Source organism: Pelecanus crispus, chromosome 2 (assembly GCF_030463565.1).
Source record: "Pelecanus crispus isolate bPelCri1 chromosome 2, bPelCri1.pri, whole genome shotgun sequence".
NCBI lineage: Eukaryota > Metazoa > Chordata > Aves > Pelecaniformes > Pelecanidae > Pelecanus > Pelecanus crispus.
In genome coordinates this window covers 58,108,071-58,132,662 of record NC_134644.1, presented here as the reverse complement: position 1 = coordinate 58,132,662, position 24,592 = coordinate 58,108,071, and the positions used below count along the sequence as shown (strand labels likewise).

At 40.1% G+C, this 24,592-nt stretch overlaps 2 protein-coding genes across 2 annotated transcripts in view; one reads left to right on the top strand and one right to left on the bottom strand.

Annotated features, from left to right (window-relative positions):
• Window positions 1-13,529, bottom strand: part of SUGCT (succinyl-CoA:glutarate-CoA transferase) — a 336,377-nt gene extending 322,848 nt beyond the window's left edge. The window contains exons 1-6 of the mRNA XM_075704878.1: window positions 13,358-13,529; window positions 9,220-9,271; window positions 9,054-9,127; window positions 5,577-5,662; window positions 4,717-4,767; window positions 670-790 (exon numbers count right to left, since the gene is read on the bottom strand). Coding sequence (XP_075560993.1) covers window positions 670-790; window positions 4,717-4,767; window positions 5,577-5,662; window positions 9,054-9,127; window positions 9,220-9,271; window positions 13,358-13,529 — 556 coding nt within the window. The remainder of the gene's footprint in view (window positions 1-669; window positions 791-4,716; window positions 4,768-5,576; window positions 5,663-9,053; window positions 9,128-9,219; window positions 9,272-13,357) is intronic.
• Window positions 13,530-16,297: 2,768 nt separating this feature from the next.
• MPLKIP (M-phase specific PLK1 interacting protein) lies at window positions 16,298-21,855 on the top strand. Its single transcript, XM_075704879.1, has 2 exons — window positions 16,298-16,660; window positions 21,228-21,855. The coding sequence occupies exons 1-2, from the start codon at window positions 16,298-16,300 to the stop codon at window positions 21,429-21,431; spliced, it is 567 nt and encodes a 188-aa protein (XP_075560994.1). The 3' UTR covers window positions 21,432-21,855.
• The last annotated feature ends 2,737 nt before the right edge of the window (window positions 21,856-24,592 follow it).

The window sequence follows — 24,592 nt, the reverse complement described above, 5'->3', positions numbered from 1 at the left end:
TTTTATTTTAACAGTAGACTTTACATGCACAGATCCTTTAATTTTAATGCTTGATCAAGATTTTTTTGAGTGTTTTTTGCAATTTTTCAGACTTAAAATTATTTTTACATGTATGCAGTTCCTGGTATTCATATGTCTACGTTCTTTTCATTCTTCCCAGCATTTTTAAAGTACCTACAACTCTTCTACCACTTCAGTTACCATGCAATAGACCGTAGCAAAGTAACATAAAACTTCCATGAACATATAACTGCACAGTTCTGAAGACAGAGATGCTTCAGGGCAGTAAAGAATACAGATTACCAGATTGGAAACCTGCAATATGTAAACTGATACAGTAGAACTGTTGGGGAGTGGGGGAGAATATCTGAATTTTCAACTAGTTCAAAGCAAAATTCAAGAAGTCCAGCCAATCCTGGCTCCTTTGAAGTCAATAGGAACATGCCAGGCTGGCATGGTAATGCCACTGTTGAACAACTTATAAGCTGTTGACATGGTTGCTGCCTCCCAATTTTTCTATACCTGTTTTTGAACTGAACAGTCAAACTCAGTCTTTCAATTTATCTTAACTGATACCAAAATAATTACTTCTATATAGCCACATGACTTTTATAACAAGGTGACTGGAATAAAGGAAATAATGAACATAAGCAATTGAAATTAAAATACCTGTTATTGAACAGTACACTATGTGAGGAGCAATCTTTTTAATGTCTTCATAACCTAGACCCATTTCAGCCAGTTTCCCAGGGACGTAGTTTTCCACAAAAACATCAGACACTGCTGCAAGCTTTAGAAAAGAAAAGGGTGAGTAAGATTTGTTAATGAGCTTCGAAAAGTTCAATAAATTCCTCATGTAACTTAATTTAAAAATCTCACCAATCAAAATTGCTCCAGCCTTTCTGACAAAAGAACACTTACAAACCTAGTGAGATATTTTTTGACATGTTAGACTGTGCATCTCTGCAAACTACGTATTGGAGATGCTGCATATCTAGAAAAAAGACTGTCACCTAAAGTGACTAGACAAAACTATAATATATTAGCAGTACCACATCAATTTCCCAAGACTTGATGATAGTTTACAGAAAAAAACATGACCTTTATACCTGCGCTTAGCTTGAGAAAAAGGGGGAGAAAGTACGCATTTTTATCCTTCATGCTTTCTCAACCTTAGAAATAATTTTATAAGTTGTTTTTCATTTTAAAATCATTGATTACAATTACTGTAACAGAGGCCATATATCTCACTTCCTGTATGTAGAAGCAGAATAGGGAGCCCAAAAATTGTATTGGGTTAAAATGAACATCTTAAAATCACCTCAGTTAGAATAGTGCTGTCAAGCTCTGCAATGTGACTTTCTCCATCACATCTAAATGAATGACCTAGTCCAAAAAAATCTACTGAAGTTAAAGATTAACGTATAATTTTGATGGGCTTTAAATTACATCTTTTTCTTCTTATAAAAGTTGTTGGGGTTTTTCGTGGTTTTGTTTGGTTGGTTTTTTACAAAACTCCACACAAAGGAGAACGTGCATACATACACACATAAACATATATACATACAGACGCATGTATATATATATGTGTGTGCGTGAATGGTTTACTTATCAAGTGAGAGAGCATGCATGAGACACGCTGACCTATCAGCTAAAGATAATGGAAAGGAAGAAAGAGTGCCAGCAGCTCCCAGACAACTGAATTCTCCCAAGTTCTTCATGAGTAAATAGAAAAGTTAATTAGTTAAGGCTAAATACTCAGGAGAAAGGTATCCTCAAGGTTCTTAAAATGAGCTTCTGACAATAACTGCTGAATAATGCTCTAAAGAGATACTGAGCCATATTACAACAAAAGGATGTCAGAGCATGGAACTGGTGCACATACCATCACTGAAGAGAAAAAATAATTTTCATTCAGGAAGACATACAAATATCTGGAAGGCAGTTAACAGTGAGCCAAAAGCATTAGGAAAGAAAACAGGGTTACAAGTGACACAGAATAAAGAAACATAAAAAAGATGACCAAAGAATAATTTTGTGGCAACCATGTAATCATGTAATGATGAAAGAGCAGACCCTTGGACAAGTATTTCGTAGTACTGTGCCAAAGGAAGAAAAGCAGCCAGGACTCCTGATTAACAGATTTCTTCAGCTCACTCAATACTACTGACTAAATTATCATATACCTGAAGACTCTACTCCTTCGTTTTTAATATGATTTTAGATTCTGAGATTTGCCCTCTTCTACCTATATGGAATTTAAGAAAGGGGGAAACAAAATTTATTTTAACCATGCTACCTTTCTTAATAAAAAATTATAACCTTATTACTTTTCTTTGTAGGGCTTAGGCTCAGGACACAATGCATATTTATGTATGAGTAACCAGTGTCACAAACTTGAATTTATTCTTGCCATCAATTACTTTACAGACATGAACACTTCTTTTCATAGTAACAAATACATTGCTGAACAATGCTCAATTCTATACGCATCTGTCCTGATGTTACCAGGAGACAACTGAAAACAAAAGCCTGCTATAGATAACTTCCCTTTACGTATTCTTTTTGACAAAACTCCAAACAGAAGTTATATTCTGCTTCCATTTGAGATGCAATAACAGAATGTCAAGACCTCTGCACCAAATACTTCCAAAAACTATCACTCTAAATCAAGCAGAATTATTAACTCCACAAGTAGAGTCACATTTCAATAATGCCTCATCACTTCAGTCCACAATGTTGCTATCTGACAGATAGCGATGTCCTTGATTTAAGGAACAGAAAGCTGTAGTGGTTATTAAAGTTGCTTTCATAAAAGATAGAAACTATAAGAAATTACTTTGTCACAGCAGATCTCATTTCCGCAGCTACTGTGGTAAATATTTAAGAGCTAGTTCTCCCACTGGAAATTCCTTAACATCACAACTTAGGAAGTAATTCTCATACATGCTTGACTATTGCAGTGACATCAAGCTAAGCAAAAAATTAATATTGCTGCTGGCAGGAATCATTTGTCTGTAGCTGCAAGTATTCTTACTGCCAGCTATCCTATCTTCAGCATCATGATAGCTCTACATTGCAGTGGTGCAAGAGATCTTACTAGTAGGAAGAGGATGGGAAGCCCAGCACTGAACTGACAGAGAAGATGCTGCTCTTGCATGACAAATGAGGGAGAAGAAAGTTGCTGCTTTGATTTAAAAATTACGTGGGATTTGAACTCAACCAGGCACCTGAGCCTCAAGCACAAAGGTTATGTTGCAAATTCTTAAGTCACCAGCCAGTCAACTCTACAGACCATAAAAAGGTTCTCCATATTGCAGGCAGGAATTTACACATTTAAAACCAGAATCAAGCAGTAATCTTCCTGCACAAGTGTCAAGATGAGAAAAGGGGAACTTCCTAACCACAAACAGTGGCAGTCACATGAGAAGCTTACGCTGAAGCCATCTTTTCTCTAGCTCATCCTAACTCACAGGCCCAGCTGCCTTTAACTCTTCAAACAGGTCCAGCCCACACACGTGGAATCAGTGGACACTTTACATAGCGTAGTTTTTCTTTCACCATTCTTGCAGGTCAAATAACAAGCTAGTCTTCTTATGCGAGAGGAACAATTTTTGTATTCCTTATTTAGAATGTGACTAGTTTATTCAAAAACCACATCTGTGTTATACCATGCAAAATTATTCCAAATGACACTGTCTGTTTTCAAAACTTTTAGAATATAAACATACAGCTTCAAAACTAAGCAACAATAAATGGTTCTGTTCTGCAAAGAAAAAAAGCACTGCAGAATCCTTGGCTTATAAACTCCAAAGATTTCCATATGAAGTGTCTTTCACGTAGCTGGCAGGGAAGAAAAACAGCCAAAAGTGTGAGCCAACTTAATCTATTTCCATTTCATGCAATATTCCCAACAGAAGAATACTACCAGACAAATTCCACTTATCGCAGGACACATACAGTCTCACTGTGAAAAAGCGATTGGAACCTATATTGAAACAAACAGTAACAGAAGCCAGGTCACCCTCTTAGATGTGTTAGTACTGCAGGGCTAAAAAACACAGCACTAGCAAGTAGCAGGTCTTATGTTTCTCAATAAATAAAAAAGGAATGACAAAGCACAAGTTTCACAGAATGTGAAATATGATGCTTTTATTAATTTTTCAATGGCAAAATGGATCGCCCTTAAAAGACCCTTACATTCTGAACCCAAACACTGAAAAAAGAAATAAATATTAAGTTTGACCTACAGGACAGTATTTCTCAGAAAGATGCACAGCAACTGAAGTCATGAATACACTGTGACATTCAAAAACCTGCAAATACTGGAGCCCAGTATCTCCTCTTTGTAAACTGCTCACTGACTTCATCAGATCAGTCCAGCTTGAATCTTTCTAATGAAGTAGTACAGCAAGATCAAATACAGCAACAGTAAAAGGAAAGCACTACGCTGTTAGACCTTTTCCTCACAATATTTCATTTGAAGCTTCTGATGACGTTTTCATGTAAATTTTATATCTAAAAATCATTAGAAATTATATGGAACAATGAATCCAAAAGCACAGAGTACAGAGGCTATTTAACAAATTTACTGCACACATACATATTTTTAATTATTAGATATCAAGTTAATACTTGAAATGCAGAGTTTATTCTTTATTACTCAGGATCAAAACAATACGAAATAGGCAGAATTTACATGCTATCAAAACCTACCTCTCTGATTAGGTTTGCTCCTTTTGAATCCTTCATATTAATAGCTATACTCTGGGGACAAAAAAAAAAATAAATACAACAGTAATTTATGTGAAAGACCTTCTGGTGATTATCAGCCTCTTCTAAACATAACCAACAGTCAAGTTTCACATTACAGCTAAATCAAATAAGCAAATTTTAACACACACCCCACCTCCCCCTGCAAAAAAAAAAAAAAATTCTGTTGGCAAAGCAAGCTGAACTGTCTCACCAATGGATCAGACAAGTGCCAAAACAAGTCTGACACGTGCAGCTGGGAGCTGCACTGCAGTCTGTTCACTGTATGTTTGCACAGCACCTACTACTGCAAGTGCACATGGGGACACCAGAAACATTTGTTTAAATGGCAACAAGCCACGAAACAGCTCAGGCATGTCATGAAACTTCATCTTATTCCTGAAGTTTCACAACCTCCCTTTAGCCAACCTAACTGCAGTATGATGCCTGCTCTCTTCCAGCTCCAGCTGCCAGCCAATGCAGGTCAGCTGAGCTGATGCACCTAAAAAACCTGATCCTTCAAATAAAATAACCCTTACATTCAGCAGGGTTCATTTTCAGACAATTTGCACCAGCAACTAAGGACTGGCAGGACCACTCTTGCTTTTTGAATTTGCCTCAGCTGACCACAGCACCATACCAGAGGTCTGCAGCCTTTTTTGTTCAACAGAACTCTGTTTTTCTCCTGAAATTTATTCATTATAACTTAAGGCCAATGTAATCATTGCTCCATTATATATGTTAAGAATCAAACAAAGAAGTGTTATGTCTTCAGTTGTAATTACAGAAAACATAGGCTGATGTTCAATACGCATTCCATTTACCTTTTTGTTTCTATTGACACTGAGAAAATAAACACTTTCTTTTCCAGCAAAAGGTGGGCCCCAGGCTCTTGTATCATCACCAGCTCCTGAAAGAAATACCATCACATGTAGTCGTCCAATATAACACTGCCAACAAATAAAAAGAATAAAAAGTTTTCCTCCAACATCGTATTTAAACCACCTAAGCTTCATCTAGCAGGCAGGACAAGAATTAGTTCAATATATGTACTTTAGGATATTTATGTCAAAAAAACACCTAAAAGTAAACGTGATTAAGCAAAGTGAACATAGCATTTGCTAGTGCTGGGATTACTTTCAGGCTTTAAAATATTGATATACAGCCACACAACACCAATGTATTTGCAGGTTTTTTGGTTGGTTTTGTTTGTGGGTTGGGTTTTGGTTGGGGTTTGGTTTTGGTTGGGGTTTTTTTTTTTTTTTGGGGGGGGGGGGGTGTTTGTTTGGGTTTGGGGGTTTTTTTTAAAACTTAAAGCAGAGTACAATGCCATTCTTTTAGGCAATCCGGAAGAATTTAGTAGAAGCTCTTGCCCTGCACCGAGTCACACTGCACATGGTCAATAAGGTATTCCCGAAACACTCTGGACACAGCTTCAAGACACCACTGATCAGCAACAGCTTATTAAGCTGCATGCTGCAGGAAAACCAACAAAAAGAAGCATTTGCTATAGCTGGTACAGTCCCCCACCTCCAGGCCTTCCAGAAATGCTGCTGCCTTACAGAAAGGCAAGATGGCATTAAAGCTGCTGCAGACACTGATGTCGCTGTATCATTTATGCTTAACTTCCAATTTTAAACCTTTCTTAAATGCCACGAAGACTGGCAATCTATTTTAATTAGAATTAAAGCTATATTTAAATTCAGATATAATCATCATCCTGAGTGCTAGCAAGGATGCACATTCCTGTATCTATTTCAGTATCTAGATTTTATCTATCTGTTAACTTCACATGCGTGAAAACTTTCCTTAGTGAGGCAACACAGAAGACTGATACTAGCATAGGTACAGAAACAAGCTGAAGGACCTTTGGTCTTACACAATAAAACCACTGTCATAATTATACTATATACTGTGGTAACACAAAGTCTACAACCATTTAAGATCAACTGTGGTAGAAGTTATACAAACATAAAAGTTACTAATCAACATTTGTACTGTTTAGTATCTCAGAGAGCTATTTTGGTTCAAGCAGGAAGCTTGGGGGGGGCGGGGGGGGATCTCTTCTGTATGTTACCACTTAAAGCCATTCAAAACAAAACATTTCAGTAATACTTTCCATGTAGGATGCTAGTGTGGCTACTGTCCTTTATGGATTAATACTCCTGTGAAAGTAGACATCTTCTCACAGAAAGAGCCTATTACTCACATTCTAAAACGTTTCACATTCAGAATTCTCAGGCTACACTTCTCCTTCAATCACAAAACAAAACTCTAAGAGCTGGAATGCAAGTCTCCAAAACCATTACTTCATAGTTAATCACTGACATTGCTCCATTCCTACTACCTAGATACTTGGAATAATACCATTGTCAGTCTCATCTGATAGTATAAAATTGATGCAGCTTCTGCCCTGTCACAAAAGTGAAAACATTTGAAACAGTAGTGAGTGATTAAGGATGACCTATAGGTTGATGTGACAAAACTTTTGTTAGACATTCAAATATTCAATATTTCCTATTTAAAATAAAATATAGGTAATGCAATATGTATCTCAAGTGTGTAATTATCTTCACCAGCTCTTTTCAAAACTAATAATACTAAAAGAGAACAACTAAAGACATGGAAACTTAAAGAAGGAGAAAATACATAACATGATGTGCAGCTCCTATGGTGTAATTACATGCCTCAAATGCGTAATGATGCATAAAACTGAAAGCCAAATGCCAGGAATATTTCTAAAAAAAGAACCAAATGCCATGCAATTTGTTATTCTTCTTGCATGGTCTTACAAAGTAAAAAGTGCAGCTATTCCATAAGAATGAAGCATTTTTTACCATTACCCAATCCTCAACAACTCTTTGAATAAGAAGTGCATGCACTGAGTGGAAAAAGAAAACTTACCATCGTGTTAAGTTAAAATACACAAAAATAAAATTAATTCTATTTATCAAGCCAATTACCCAGAGTCCAATCGGACTCAAAGAGCTACACAAGTTTCTGCATCTGAAAGCACACAGTCGAAGCTCATTAACCTCGGACACTTTCAGCATTAGCATGAAAATTTTCACACATTCAGAAGTCTCCCTTTTCCAATGAACTCCCATCTCCACCTATACAGGAATATCAGACCCTAGACTTTAAAAATACAATCACCTCATGCAGAAAACAACTTTTGTTCACTTTGCACAATTCCAAAGAAAGATTTCTCTAACAATGTAATTTTTAATTAACAACCTGAAACTATACTGGAATATTACAATTATTCTCAGGAGAAAGTTGATATAGTATGCCAAGACACTTTATGAGTCAAAATGCTTGCCAACCCCACTAGATCTGTATAATATTAAAAAAAGCAGTGCTAACAAACAACATATATATTTTAAATGCTTGTATTACCTTTCTTCCTTGTAATAATAAAAAATGAAAATAGAAGGTGGAGTTTCTGTTTCCAAAATTAAAGTGCCTGTCATTTTATCAGTATTCTAATCCTGAGTAGAAAAATGTATTCTTCTTTAAAATTACCTAAGACGTTTTGGCTCAGAGGGAACTGAGCTGAAGATTCCAAATTCCCAAATGGGAAAAAACACCTTTCCCATAATTCCTATGTAACTAATTGCTGGAAGGATTTGTATGTTTGTCAATTTTGCATGTCAAACACTACACTTAAAACCCTGTTTTAACCCTCGTACCACATTACACAAAAACACGATACACCTAAGCCCAATTTAAAAATCTAAGTAAAGTCCAAACAATTCAAACAAAATCAATTTAGTTTTGAGTGATGGAATAAAGCACTTCAGGAACTGATGACTCAGTACTGTTTTGTACATTAATATCTGAAAAAGCTACCTGACCTTATGACTTCAACCTTCTCACACTCTTTTCTACATATAGGCATAGACTACTGATCAAAACACACATGCATCAAGAACAGTGTTAAGCCTACAGCAAACAGATCATACACGTATAAGCAAACCTACTAATAACTAGTTCTTCACTATGCCAGAAATAGTACAAAGATGTAAAATGTTCCCAAAACTTGAAATCTGCTGGCTCAAAATAAAAAAAAAAAAAAACCCACCAAATAGCTACAAAATTAATTATTTCTTAGCACAATAACATACACAGTCACCAAAAACACACCATCACCAAATAAACGTAGTATTGTCTTTCTAAATATTTTCAAAAGCTTTCAATCTTGCATTCTTTGTCATGTATTACTTAAAATACATAAACAACTATTTTTTAAAGTATCCCACATTCTTCTTATATCTAAAATAGATAAATAAAAATCTTACCTGGCCTTTCCACTTTGATAACTTCAGCCCCTAGATCTCCTAAATTCATTGTGGCAAAGGGCCCTGCAAGCACCCTGCAATATTTAAAAAAATGGTTTTCTTAGTTTTTCCTATCAGAATATTTGCATCTAGACAGACTGTACCAAATTACAGACAAAACACAAACCTTGTTAAATCAAGAATTTTCACACCATCCAATGGCTTTACATCACTAGCACCTGACAAGAAACAGAAAACAGTAACTTACTCTTGAATTTTTTTGTAAGATATGTTTCTTGTTGGTAGTCTGAAATATTGTTTTTATGACACCCTCCCATCATCCTCCCTCATCTCCCTCCCCAAATAAAGGATAATAAAGCTTTCTGCACAGGTAGGTTATTAGGAACCTATTACATTAGCAAAGCCTTTCAAAGCTGGAAGACCTTATGGTTAACATTGCAGAACCTATTCTAAACACCTAGCAATTCTACAATAAAGCTACTTTTTAGTGATATTTTTGTATGTGCCTTCCACAAACACTCATATGGCTTTTAAAGACTAATCTGAAAGATCCAATAAAAGCATAGCAAGCAACATTAGAATGACACAAACTAAAACTAATTGGTAGCAGACCAATGTGAATCACAGTATCCTCACGAAGTGTTTTGACCTATGTAGACCTATGCACTTGCATCACACACACACAAAAAAAGAATATCTGCAATTTAAAAAAAGAGGTTACAAAACTGAACACAGAATATATGAATCAAACAAATACTCATTCTATCTCTAACTTTCGATAGCAGTTGCATGTGCAAGATAACTACTAGGAAATCACAATGCTTTCCTCCTTTCCCTCACCCTTTCCAGCCTAACTAGCTCTAAGAAACAACAGCAGTAGCAATAAGCGTCACACACAGAGCAAGCAATCTCATAGTCTAGACCACAGGTTTACCAACTATCTCTTGGGTGACTTTGGGTTATCTTCTGCTAACTCAGTATCTTTAATTGCAGGCTGGGGATGCAAACACTTTACCACCCCGTGTGGATGGTAATTTCATTACTATTTGGAATGTGGTCTCATACCATAACAAAAAAAAAAAAAAAAAAGCACTTGGCCAATAACACCACAAAAATTACACAATACTAACTTGTGGTAAGCATCTCTTTTTGGTGTTTGTCCAGGTAAGAGAAAGATGTAAAACGTGGGGAAAAAAAACCCACACAAAACCCCCCAGTTAATTCAGGCATAGACTTCCTTACAGAACGTGAAGGAGAAGAGAACCACAGTCCCTCAAACCCTGCAGGGCAGCGCAGTGCATTTCCCAAGTCATGCAGCAGTGAATGCCTGTGTCACCTGCTCCACATTCCCTCCATCAGTCCTGAGCCACCCTTCAGGCACCCCCATAACTCTTCCTCCTACCTTACTGTATATATGGTAAGAAGGAGATGGATGTAGAAATATAATTAAAAAGCTCCGGAGATATGAAGCAGCATTGGGAATTCAAGGCTTCTGCTAAAATGGTTTCATTCACTGTGCTGCTCTCAGTGAGAACACTTGCATCCCATTCTTCACCTTCAAGACATTTTCCTCAATCACTCCTGAGGGATTTGAGTTTAACAGACTTTGTTTTTTAATACAATATGCAGACCAAGCAGCATGTTGAAAACATGGTTATCTAGGAGTGGTCACGTATTTTGCACGTTTCAAAGCCTTTGGGAAAACTCAGGCTGCCACCTCTATTCAATGCTGCACACCTCAGTGAAAGTTCCACGTGTTGGGAAATACTTGTGCTAGTGCCAGGTCAACACCACAGATCCTCTAGCTTAACTTCAGTTTTATCAAGTTGGCTTTAGTTGAGCAAACACTTAAGCATATGCTTGTCTGTTAAGGAACTGAGTGCACCGTTTGCTTTACAATGGCATTACTCTGTGTTTACAGAAAATATGTAAACAACACCTTTACTGAAGGGCACAGCTCCCTTTAAAAAAAAAAGAAAAAAAAAATCATTCTAGTTAAAAAGGGTCCACCTTCCTCTATTCTTTCCACACCTTTTAAAGCTGCACTCTCTTACTCAATGGCTCAGTTAGTTTCCTCCTGAGCGAGCATTTAGTGTTACGTTTCTCACAGATACAGTACCAGAACAAGAGCAACTTCTCAGAGCCAGCAGGTTCTCTATCTGTGGCTGAGTTGTAGGAATCCATAAACCTATTTCTCAAAGAAGCCTGTAAAGTGTTGATTAGCCCATAAATAGGCATTTATGCATCACTAAGACTGATGAATCTTTACCAATTATCATATCACTCACATTATGGTAATATCTAACACTCCATTCAGGGATTTGGACTCTTCTATAGTTTGAACAGAACAGGAAAGTACAATTGTTGTTTCAGAGACAAACAGACCATTGTGGGTTTTTTTAATGCTGATAAATAACACTGATGTCCACAATGATGAAGAAATGTAAGAAAGAGGAGAGATCAAAAACTTGCTTTTGAAAATCTGAGAAAAAAAAATAGACCTGTGAGTCTCTTCAAACTAGAAGAGCACAGATATTCACAAAAGAAAACATACAGGACCTATATTTGCATTCCAGCAAGACACCAGTTTGCTGAAACAATTACAATAGAAAGCCTTTTGACTATCAGAGAAATAGCAGTTCTGTACACTGATCCTGAGTACCAGAGTGCCACAAAGCCCTTATTGCAGGAACAAAAAGAAACAAAACTACACCACAAACAAACAAAAGAGATCAGAATTGATCAGTACTGACCAGAAGCATCTCCTGGTTTGTTGGTTTCCTCCCCCCATCCCCGCTCCTCACTAGCTTCCTATCAAGCACATACCCAAAGTTAAACTTTTCCTGCAGAGCTTTTTTTGTTGGAATTCTGGCTCAATAGTCTAAATTCTCTAAAATGCAAACTCACTTTTTCTTTCGTATTTTTGTTTTTAATTATTCCGGTAACTTGACGACTGAAAGAAAAAAGCAAGCTCTCAGCTCTAACTATATCCTATTTGTAAACTCTTTATTCCCATGGTGCTTGAATTTACTGTAAATTAGATGGTCATATGTGTCTTTTATAAATAACTTTGATGAAGAATAAATAGATCCACTCACTCTCAATGATTTAAACTCTTTAGTTAAGCTCAGTATATTGTCCCAAGGTTGGTCTAACATAACAATATGAGTAAGCAACAGACAGAGAGATTGTTTTACAGAACAAAAATTAATTTTCATGTCAAATTCCCCAAAAAAGTGTTCCTTTATACTTGTAAGTCACAGAAGAGGCTACTGAGAACAGAGCTGATTAGTACATTTAATATTTTTGTACCAATGCAGATTAACAACAAATAAATAGATTCCATTCCAATTACATCCAATTCCAGAGGACATGACTCCTTAAGTCTATTGTCTCTACTTTGATTGCACAATCGGTACTTTTTAATTTATACATGCAGCAAGTTATAATCGAGTCCATCACTAGCGTGGATTAATTCACTATTAACAGGCACACTCCAACCAGGGACGCACTTGCTATGCTCATCTTGGGAAACAGAACTCCAAACTTCCTCTAATTCTAATGCAACCAAGGCAAATGTTAGTATTTTTCTATGTTGTTAAGTAACAGAGAAATCTGAAAGCCAGAGGAAAATAACTTTGTTGCAGCTGGGTTTTATTTTCCTTCATTAAAAAAACAAGCAAACAACCGTATGAAGTTAAGAGCTTCGTAACCTTTGAAAAATCAGGCCTAGAACTGGACAGCCGGCGCTTCCCCCCCCCCCTCCCCCCCCCGCCAGCCGAGGCTGCCCGGGGGGCTGCCCCGCTCCCCGCCACAGGCGAACCAGCGCCACGGGCAGCGCGGCCCCGCCGCTGTGCAAAGTCCAGCGGCAGCGACGCTCCGCACAACCCCGCGGGCAGCGGGGCGGCGGCCCAAGGCCACGCAAGCGGCCGCCTCGGCCACAAGCGCGGCGGCGGGGCCACCCCGCTCGCCACCCACCGCCCCCCGACCTCGCCCCGGCGCCACAGGCCCCGCGGTGCCGGGGACGGCAGGGCGGGCAGCCCGCTCAGAACCCGGCTGCCGGCACGGTGCAGCCCCGTCCTCCTCCTCGCAGGAGACCACGGGGCGGACCGCAGGGCTGCGAGGGGGCGGCGGCAGAAGCCTCCCTCAGGTGCTTAAGGTCCCGCCCGCCCCCCCCCAAGCGAAGCGGCTCCGTCCCCTGCCCCCCTGCGGCACCGCCTCAGAGCCCCGGCGGCACGGAACGGGCACAGGGGCCCAACGAGGCGAGGGAGGGGAGGCTGAGGAGGAGGGCGCGGCACGGCTACCTGCCGGGGGAGCGCCTCCGCTCCGCGCCCCGCCGCCGTTGCTAGGCGAGGCGGCGCTCAGGGCTCTGGGGCAGCGCGGCGAGGCGCTGCCGCCGGCAGCTGCGGGGCAGGGGCTCCTCCACAGCCCCCCGCCGCCACGGCCGCTCCTTCTTCCCAGCGCGGCGCGCAGCATCTTCGCCGCCGCTCGAGGCAACGCCGAGCGCCTCAGCCAGCGCCGCGAAAAGGTGCGCGTTTCGCCCCACCGCGCAGGCGCCGCTCGCCACCGCCCCTTCCCCCCGCCCGCGCCCGGCGGGGAGCGTGAAATTGTTCCCGGGTTGGGGCGGCGCGCAGGCGCGGGGCGTGGCCTCACCGCCGGGGCCGGTCCCGGCCTTTCCCGCCGTGCGGTGCGGTGCGGTGCGGTGCGGTGCGGTGCGGTGCGGTGCGGTGCGGTGCGGTGCGGTGCGGTGCGGTGTCTTCTCCTATAAAGTGGTCCCGGTTAAAAGAAGAGGGCGGCTCTCCTGTTTTTCCTTAGCGTGCAGGACGCAGGTGGCTGGGCTTTACAAAACAGGGAGGTGCCTCACAGGTGTTGCGGTGGTAATTCCAGTTCCTGTGTAAAAACCTCAGTATTTATACAAAATAGACTTTTTTTTTTTTTTTTTTTTTTGCTGCGACATCTAATTCGTGGACAAGCCAAATGGTTGATGGCTGGAAACTTGTACCTCCAGTTCGGTGTACGGACTGCGACATACAACATTGCCATGAGGGAATAAAAGTAAAATATCCCCGCAACGGTTTTCCGCATGTACAAGGTAGGCAGCTGTACTGGACGCCATTAAATCCTCTCACTCGCACGAGGTAGATCCTTTATCTCAGTTTGGCTTTGCTGAAGGAGCAATATTGCTTACACTGTAAGCTATATCTTCAGTTGTATATAGCTATGGAAGGGTTAGCTTGAATTGACCTTTAAGCCATTCTTCCTTGAGCTAAGTACTTTCAGACTATTTTTAGTTTGGGTTAGGACAGAGTGGAAGGCTTGTTATAGGAACACCATGGTGTCTTCTTGCTCTGTAATAGGGTAAAAAAGCCTGCACAGAGGTTCAGCATTCATTTATGAAAAGTATGCTGTGAGGGTAAGATGGCAGCTGCATCTCAAGAATAGCTGAAACTCCTGACTGCTTCAAAATGAGCATTACGGATAGCGCAGGCTTAAGAAGTGTTGCATGTCAGATGGCCTGAATGCTGAGGAAGGACACAGAGCAAATCTACGTGACGAGTTTGTTGACTGGACATGCTATGTGTAATGAAAAGTATGACATGGATGCTTAAAATCCTAGAAGCAATTAGGATTTGTCAACAAGAAGAAATTAATCAGCAAAACTATCCGGGTATAACTCAACGTGTGTGTAACAATACGTATTTCTAATGTGTTCGGTGTGAAAAGGGTTTAAATCAAATGAAGCTGTCCTTTGCTGGAATAAGACTGATCAGACAAATTGATATTTACGTTGATAACCTGTCTTGTGTAGACATGGCGTTCCTTGTGTGCATAATAATAATAGAAAATTGGTCTTCTTGAGAATATAAACCAGTAAAGGATTAGCAAAAAAATGTGAGCAGGTTTAGTCTCTTTCCATTTTAGAATTGCAAGGATATTGCCCCATTTTTCACAGGGTAATTGTAAAACATAGTGGAGAGCTGAGAATACAAAGTTAGTTATCACAATTGAAAAAAAAACCCAAACAACTGTTTAAAGCCAAAGAAAAGCAAGACTGGTATACAAAGCATAGAAACATTCTGATTATTTTACTGGCTAACCTTTGTTTGCTGCTGTTCTGAAAGCCCTTTTTAACTTTCATACATTGCAATGGCCTAAAACCGAGTACTGCTTTGTTGCGCTCATGGAAATAATAATAAAAAAAAAAAATCTTTACTATTTTTTGCTGAGCTGTTGAGGATTGGCATTAACATAGCTGAGAACAGAGCAGGAATGCTAGTGAATAACAGTGTTAACTTGAGTTTATGTTGCTAAATATGAAGTTCTCCTCCAAGAGAGCGTTTTCCCATGAGTTTGTATGCGTAGGTCTCATTGCCTGAGCTACCACTCTACTGAAGAATTGCTGACAGTTCAAACTGATTTAAAAAAAAAAAAAAAAACCAACTTCCATTAAAGTACTCTTTAAATATGTCATTGCATGTCTTTTCAATTGAGACTGCTGTAACGTATGCAGTATTTGCAAGCTCGTATATTAAAAGACTACACAAGAAAGGGGTACAAATAAGCACGTCTGAAGTGCCGTGAAATGTGAGGCAAATACTCGCTTTGCTTTGCAAGAGCTGATCTTGGCGATTTTTATCAAGGGCAGCACCCCGGGCATTCCCTGCAACTATAGGGAGTTCGGAAATCCCGGGGTTTATCACTATGCCTCGGAATTTCAGTTAACAGGCACAGCTGCTACACATCTCCTAAGCCCCCCCTACTTCAGATTATTCCTCCTCAGCTTGCAAATGCACAAAATTCCTCAGGGTGAGCGCCACAAGCCGCTGTCTCAGGCTGACGGGCCGGCCGCCCGCTCCCCTCCCGCCTCCCGGTCGGCAGCGGGCCGGCCGGCCGGCCGCCGCGGGGACCCGCTCTCCGGGCACCGGCAGGAAACGCGCCCGCAGGGGTGGGAGCCGTCCCCGGGGCAGGCCCGCGGCGCAGCCCCGCCGGCCCGGTACCAGCGCCTCGCCGCCGGCGGAGGCCGAGCCCACCCGCCTTGGCAGCCGGGTGTCCCTGGCCTCGCCTTCCCCGGCCCGGAACGTTTTGAGCCCGGAACGTTTTGAACCCGGAACCTTCCGGCCGCCTGGCAGGGAAAGGGGGAAAGAGAAAAAAGGAGAAGCGACGTCTCCCCGCCGAGGCGCCTGCTGGGGGACGCCGTTGCGCAGGTTTTATTCCTCTCCGCCATCGCCTCGCCGGCCCGGGCCATGTACCGGCAGAGCTTCCGCCCCCCGACGCCTCCGTACGCGGGCGGCGGCTTCCGGAGCCCTCCCTCCGGCGGAGGCCCCGTGCCACCCTCGCCGCGGGGCTACGGGAGCCCCCATCACACGCCGCCCTACGGCCACCGGCCCGGGCCTTACGGCAGCGGCCACTCGCCCCGAGGCCACGGTTTCCACGGCGGCGGCGGCGGGCGGTTCGGGAGCCCGTCGCCGGGGGGGCAGACCCCGCGCAGGCCGCAGAGCGTCAGCCCCCGCTACCCGACTCCCTACGGCGGCAAATCCCCGGCTGGAGCTGCCCTGCACCCGCAGCAGCACAAGCGCTCGCCCGGGGGCTTCCAGAGGCACTACCAGGTATGGGGCAGGGCGGTGAGGGAGACAGGCCTGCGCCTCCGCACAGCGGGGCGGGGGCGGGAGGCGGGGAGGGAGCTGCTGCTGAGCGGGGCCCTCGGCCCGCAGGGGAGAGCACGCCGAGGGTTTGCGACGAGGCGCAGCATCCTTCCCCTCCACCACGATTTTCAGGGGAGAGCGAGACTTGCTGCGCAACCTCTGTCTTCCCCCTGCCCCATAGAGAGGATGGAGAGACCCTAGCTCAGGCAGCTGTGTGATCAGGAAAGGGGAGAGGGCCCCAGGCCTGGCTGAGGCCTGCTGTGAAGGTGCAAGGACTTGTAGGAGTGTAGCTTTCTTTCTCTTCCTACTCTGGCGTGTTAAGGCAGGGAGAAGATTAAGCACCACCCACAACTGCAGCAAACACCTCTTTCCTTTGTATGTGCCTCCCTTTGATCAGCTTTCTTTAACACAGAGGCGAGGTGCTGTGTGTTTTTACTTTGCCTGCGTTGTTTTACGTCATGGAAGCTGCCCTAATCACACATACAGCTTTCTGGGACACGAGTAGAGAAAAGAAGTGCTCTGTTAAAGAGAATTAAGTTGAGGCTCCTTTAAGCAGAAATAAGAGCATCTGTTGGGATAATAGAGTATCATTTTAAAGTCTTTGCATTGCACTGAAATCTTTAGCTTATATAAAGTAGTTTTCCTGAGAGCTATCAACAGCAGGTTCTGTGAGTTATGCTTTTTTCAGATGGCTTAGTTGGGGCCTGTGACTGGCAGTGCAGATAGGGATGACAGTTCTTGAGATGATACCGACTTTATGTTGCTGGCTTTATGCAATATTAGAGAAACCTTAAAAGTGTAACAAATGACACATACAGTACAAACACTGATAAAATTTTCAGGTGGTCTTACTGACACTTTAAGGATTAAAGTGTAATAATGAAGTCAAATCGTAGTACAGATCAATGAAACTTTAATGTGCCTGCACTGCATAGTCACGTTTCCATTGAAAAATAGTCTTTGGTTACTTTTTTATGATGCAGATAACTATCTTAAGGAATCTCATAGTTGGTGGAAGGGGATTATTACAAACTTTATACATTTTCTTCAACACAACAGCAAAGGCTCTCCCAGTGTGGAAGTCTACATATTGCTTAACCTCTGTACCTGCTGAAAAGGCAAAGGATGCGGGGTTTCTGCTGCAGAATCTGGAGGGATGGTTTCTGTCACCGATGTCTAGACATTTCCCTTCAGATCACTCTTTGGGTATTCAGTTACATGTTTTTTAAAAGCCTGCCTTAAATTAACTAAGCAGAAGAATATGCAGGAATCCTTTTGCCTCCAGTTTTATTCAGAACTGTTTCATGTCAGGACCTGTGGGCAGGAATAGTCTCATAGGCTCCATCCTTGGGCTTAAGTAAGAAACCTGACATAAAGAAGGTTTGAATCCAGTCACAGATCATCACAACATTTTCCCTTCTCCCCTTTCCTTCTGCAGACCTTGTGAGTAGTTTAGGAGCATTGACCTGATGGTGATGCTTACTAAGACTAGAAGGCATCATATGTCTGTAGCTTTGCCCAGGACTAAGGTAATATGTATGTGTGTACTTTTACATGTATACACATGGGTTGTTTTGCCTGGGAGGGCAATAAGAGGCAATCACAGAGGGAGTCTCATAAAACGTGAGTCCCCATTTTCCTCGTCGTCATGGGCAACAAGAATCTCAGCCTGTGAGGCCGTGAGTAGATTCAGGTAGAGGGATTTTTTGCATGTTCTAAACATCAAATTTCTTCTGAGGTATGTGGATTGTTCCCTTCTCTTCTGTAGATGCTATTGTTGAGAGAACTACAGTGGTTTTGAAATTTATGATGCTACTGTCACCTTTGAAATGAAAATCTTAAGTGACCCTTCAAAATCTCATCAGGAAATCCAAAAGACAGTTTATATTCACTTTAGTGTTCTATTAATGACATGTTATTAGTATTCTGTGCTCATTTGGTGCTTGCAGACTTTCATGTTCTGAAATGAACAGAAAACTTCAAGAAAAACACAGTATGCTTGATTTTTTTTTTTTTAAATGGCTGACTTAACCTTTACGTGGCCAGTGCTTTACAGAGTTTTCTGTTTTTTCCACAGAGATGCATCTGCTTTAAATTTTATGAAAACATGTTTGTTTTATCTCTTGAATATTGCCTCTTAGAATTCACTTAGTGGTAGTGTTTCCCTTTCTACACTCAGCAGGAGTTAGTGAACTAGCTAGTAGCAGTAGCTAGTTAGTGGTGATGGGTTGAAAATTATTACAGAAAGTAAAAAAAAATATAAAACCAAACTTGTCAAATGGTATAATGATTTCTGTGTTTCTGTGCATCTGCTAGCAGCTAAAATTACATCAGGTGAAGAAAGCTGATAAAGGGAGTGACTGTCCACATTTTCAAGGCAGTATTACCCTATTCAGTAACACGTTAATGAGTAGCACCAAAAGTTTTGGGGTTGGTTTTTTTTTGTTTGGGTTTTTTTTTTCCCTACTGTAGAGAGCGATTTGTTATCTGGAAAAAACGTGTTGAGAATAGAACTGGCACCAAACAGTTTTTGTTGTACAGGATGGTTTCACTTGCACAGGTAGGGCTATTTTCCTTTTCCACAGGGCTGTAATATGAATAATCACAGTTTGATTTTTTTTTTCCCCCTAAAGAAAATACAAAGTAAAAAAAAGCATATAATGTCTAGTATTCTGAATTTTAAAAATTAGTATCTACATGCTTAAATTTAACACTTGTTGAAGGCCTTAAATCTTGTATTACAGAATAATAAATTTCCTAGGTTTCAAACATGCAAAAATGTTGGTGTTACTGATGGCCTGTATTATATTGTAGTGAAATCTAATATTATAAAATAAATCCATCCAAAAGAGTCTTACCATTGAATTATTTTGTTCTGTCACTGGATACTGTAGATCATTATGTCAGTTCAGCTTTCTTTTGAGCACTGCAGATTAGACATAACATTACATAAATTCCACACTCAAACTGCTTTACAATATCAAAGTTACAGGCTCTCCATTAAACATGGTGTTTTAGAGAGTTAATATTTTTTTATTTATGTTGAAGATAGAATGTACTGTGTACTAATACTTTACTACTAAATATGAGTGCTTGAGAAAATGTCACTTTTGCTGATGCATGTTGGCTTGCTCTAGGAAAGTCCTTGTCCCTTAGAAAGTTTTTAGATGTATTCTGAGATAATTCTCTGACCTTACTGTCATGGTTTTGATGCAATAAAGTATCTCTACCTTTCAGTAATTTTTCAATTTTGAGATCATCATCTTGTCTGCATAACCTAATAGTACTACGATGAATCTTTAGAAACAAGCGCCCTGTAAATAAGACATGGATGTGCCCACATTTGGTTGTGTATCCATTATCATCAAGCTTCAGGAGTTCTAGAAAAGTACTTACTGGGGTGACACAAGCAGGCTCCTGCTGCAGCGTATTTTCAGAAATAGGTTCAAGACTAAGCAGTTTTTAGTGGAATCTTGTTCTGGTTTAGCACAGGGGCCTTCCCTGTATGGCACCATTTCTCAGTTTTACCCAGAAATTGTTTCATATCATCTATTTACTAAGGCGGGGGGAAGCAGCCCTTAATCAGTGCTTTTACCCTCCTTTACAAAGTCAGAGGCTGATAATCAGCCTCAAGGAATCCTGTTGTTCTAATCATACAGAATGTAACAGGCATGTTTGGAAACTAACTATTGTGTGTCTGTAGTATAGGTTGTTTAACTTGGGTTAAAACAAACTAATTTAAACAAATAATGGCTTTAGACAAAACCTCACGTTCTAGGAAAGTGAATCTGAGGAAAAGAACAGTGGATGATGCTAACAGAAGAAAAAGGTTATAGTGATTTCCTTTGTGTCACAGCTCTCTAAGTTGCCTACTTGTAGCAGGTTTGTAGAAGCAATCGTGGTGGTCCTTGATCTTTAAATCAAATATCAAAAGCCCCATGCAAAAGGTTTTTCTTTTATGCAATATCTGCTTAATCACTTATTACCATCCAGAATGTATATCAAAGAAAGTCATCTGTTCTCAAATCTCACAGAACACTAGTTTGGTTAAAACAGGGTGTTTTTCCCAGTAAGTTCTTCAGGTCATTTGTAGCCATTTACTTTCTACAATGCTGTGTTCAATCTATAAGTACTTAATATCTGACTTCTGGTGTTGTAAACATTATCAACTTTTCCTCAGTCTCTAACTCCGTATTTTGTTGTTCAGCTTTTGAGTTAGACATGTCATTGACTTAGGCACCTTATGAAAAATAGCATGAGGAGCTTTTCTGTAGTTCTGTGCCAGAGTGACGTAAGCAAGTATTTTGGAGAAGACTAGGGTTTTTTTCTTATCCTGGTAAATCATCACTCATAATTAAAAGTATAATAAAGTTAATATTTTCTGAGGAAGATGCAGGTGAGGAGTAGTAATTATCATTAATGATCAGCGTCAAAGCTCTGCTACATTAGAAGGAAACTTTTTTTTTTTTTTTTTTTTTTAGTTTGAATTAGTCTATTAAATGTTTCTTTACCTGATGGTTTTCTTCCAAAGGAATCACCCAGGACATCTACTCCATTTGGTACAGCGCATGGCAGAGAGAAAAGAGTGTCTAATGATGTGGAAAACTATTACAGACCTTCAATGCTTGAGGACCCATGGGCTGGCCTAGAGCCAGTTTCTGTTACAGACATAAACCAACAATACAGCAGTGAGCAAACAACATATACTGGTAAAAAAGGGAGGTATTTCAGCTAACACTTTTAAAGGCCAAATAACTCCATCTTGTCAGGAAAACTTTGGGACAAAATCTTTACACTTACACAAGATGAACCATAATCAAGACCTTAGATAATGCTTTTATTTGATCACATGTCCACCCTTTTATCCTACTTTTTTTTTTTATTGCATTGGATATTTTTATGTATGGGAGGGAAAAGGAGTGGTAGGAAAACTTACATTTCTGGCTACGTGGAAGTGCCTACCAGCTTTGAAGAACAAAGTGTTCTTTAATCACCAGCGACTGATTTGTGACTGTTAAAACAGGTTTCCATATTTTACCTCTTCCATGCCAGATTGTTAGCGTTTTATTGTAAACTCCTTTAGTAAATGGTATTTTTTTATGTTTCAACATTTTTAGAATGAAGTAACTTGGAAATAAAATAAAGTTTTGTAAACCCTTGTTTTGTAATGTATAAAGATTATTTTAGGACTTTTGTTAAGGTGTACACATTAACACAAATAGTACTAGTGAAATTAGGTGACTTCTGTAAATGTGCTTGTATGCTGTAGTTAATCTCTGATTTTGTGCATAGTATTTTTTGTTAACTGTAGTGTAACATGAAGTTGGAACGTGACTTTTAGCCATCTCAGGAAACAAATGTATTGTCTTTGGAAAGTTTAATTTGTTGAACCAGCTCTTGAGTCATAAACATAATTCTGTAATCATTTGCTTTTGTATTTTTAAAAAAAATCCCTTATTTGGAACAAAATTAGACATTTCTGAACTATAGCAACAAGTCTGTTTCAGCGGCAATTTAAGTCTAAGGAGCACATAAAACATCAAGATTAAATGCAAATGTACTTTCTGGATCCGCCTGTTAGAATAGCGTAGAATGAATGGAGGTTTGTTATACAGTTGGCATTAGTACATGCATAGCATCTGGTTTTTTTATCTGTACAAGACCTTTTTTTTATTATTATTTTTTAGTTTTACCTATGGCAGGCATCTTTGCCTGGAGAAGTCTTGTTTTGTGTGCATGCATGCTATATTTTTATACTGAAGAGGAAAACAATTAGGGGTTTTTTTAGAGCTTGTCTATATGTGGAAGATCCATTCTTAAAATTCAGTAGTGAATATTGTCATCTAGAATAAATAAGAAATAGTTCCAGCTACAGGCATGCTCTTAACATGCCATGTTAAGCCTGCAGTAGATATCTACATTTCTGTGGAAAGTATCATTATTTGTTTATTGATCTTGGCTTTTAAGCAGTAGGTAGAGGGTGAAAGCTCACTTAAAAATAAATGAAAGCATTAGTTCAGTTTTCAAAACATGTTTTGTTTAAGCTTCTTACATACTTCACAGAAGACGTATTTTTGTAGTCCTGAAGCATGGTTAGGTAGAAAAGCACAGGGAATCACATTAGACTGTTCTTAGTAACTTGTCTTTTGCTGAGGTAGAATAGTCCTATATACTTCTTTATGTGTTTCAGCATTAAATGTCTTCGCTTAATACCACCTTCAGGAACAACTTCAAACTGGAAGAGGGGTTAACATGTCAAAACGTGCAAGTTTGGTCTCTTGCATTTTCATGACCGCAATCTAAAGTTTGTCACTTGTGTCTTCCCCCAGTTGACCTTATTGTTTTAGTATTATATCCAAAAAGGCTGCTCAGACAACTGAGAACATAATGCCTGCTTGATATCAAGAATGGTTAAATCTTCATCCCAGAATCAAAACTGTGCCTTAAATGGCAGCTATCAGTATCGTTATCTGTAACGTGTACCAGCAAAACTGAGATGACTTGACAAGTTGTGGAGAGTCTTTAGAATTAATCAATGTCATTGTGAAAAGTGAAGTATAAAGTTTTCTTCCTTTTGTTTTTTTTAAACCTTGTCAGGTGCTGTAAAGCTCACAAAAAAAGTTACAGGGTGCTTAATGGAGTCATCTTTTTTGTTACTATTTGCTTCATAATTCAGTGCAGTGTACTTTTTGCAATGTTTGGTGATCTTGGGAAACAGATACAATGTTATTTAAGAGATTAAAGCTATGATGTGTTCCCGGTTAGACATGAGAAGAAACTGGGTTTGGAAAGGAGAAAGGAAAGGAAAAGGATTCTTGACAGAAGAGAGACTGTTAGAGGTGGGACTGCTTATACAGTAGCCAATATCAGCTGCCCTTGCACCTTGCAAAGATGCATTTTTCCACTTTGGCTTTGCAGTTGACCCAGGGATCAAAGCCAGCCTCCTCTGGTATAATAACTGTTAACTCCTGGAACTGGGTGTCAGACATCAACGAAGGTAAATGTTCCAGAAAGAGAATTGAGGAAATAATCTTGAAGCATTGTTTAGTCAATACAGGCCTTCCACAATGCCATCTGTTAAGCTGCTGCTCCAGTGCACTTCAGGATATGACCCAACAATTATAAGTACATCATACTGCTAAAGACTCCAATAATTTGGTCAAGAATCAGCAAGGAATTAAAATGTAGATGTATTTAACTTCTAACCTCATCATACTGCACCAAAAACTTAAAAATGGTTCACCTTTCTGGCTTCTAGGAGAAATTCTGCAATTACAGTAAAATTTCAAAATGTTGTTGTTGAATAGCTGTAAAATGCATGAACACATGTTCAGAACTATAAATATAATGTACTTAAAGCCAATTTAAGCTTTGCCTTTTTTGCTATGATGTCCAGGAAGCTTAAGCACTTACTCCCTCACTGATTTTTCTCCTTTTCCCATATGGCAAACATTCTTTTTCCCCACATGTTTCTAATGGAGATAGGATATATCACTTCCTCATTTGTTAATGAAGCCACTTCATAGTAACAGTATGGCTTTGGAAATCGATGATTTGATGATAAATAGTACAGCACAAATACATCCTTTCTTCGTGAGCCCATGAAACAAAATAGTGCCTGTGTCTTGTTAACGAAGGGATTCTTCTGTAATGAACACACTAAGAATATGGGCATTGTTCTTTGTTCAACAGACTACTTAGACTTTAAGGTAAGTCATTTAGCTCCTTTTTCAGAAGTTTGGATTGATGTACTTTTCCATTCTGTTTTGTTTGTATTGTGTTTGTGGGTCAAGTCCCTCTGACTTTCCATTCAGTTGTTGTAAAGGAGTTGTATAACTCAATAACTCTCTTCTAGCAAAAAACTTAATTTCATTTGTTGCTGTTTGCTGCCATGTT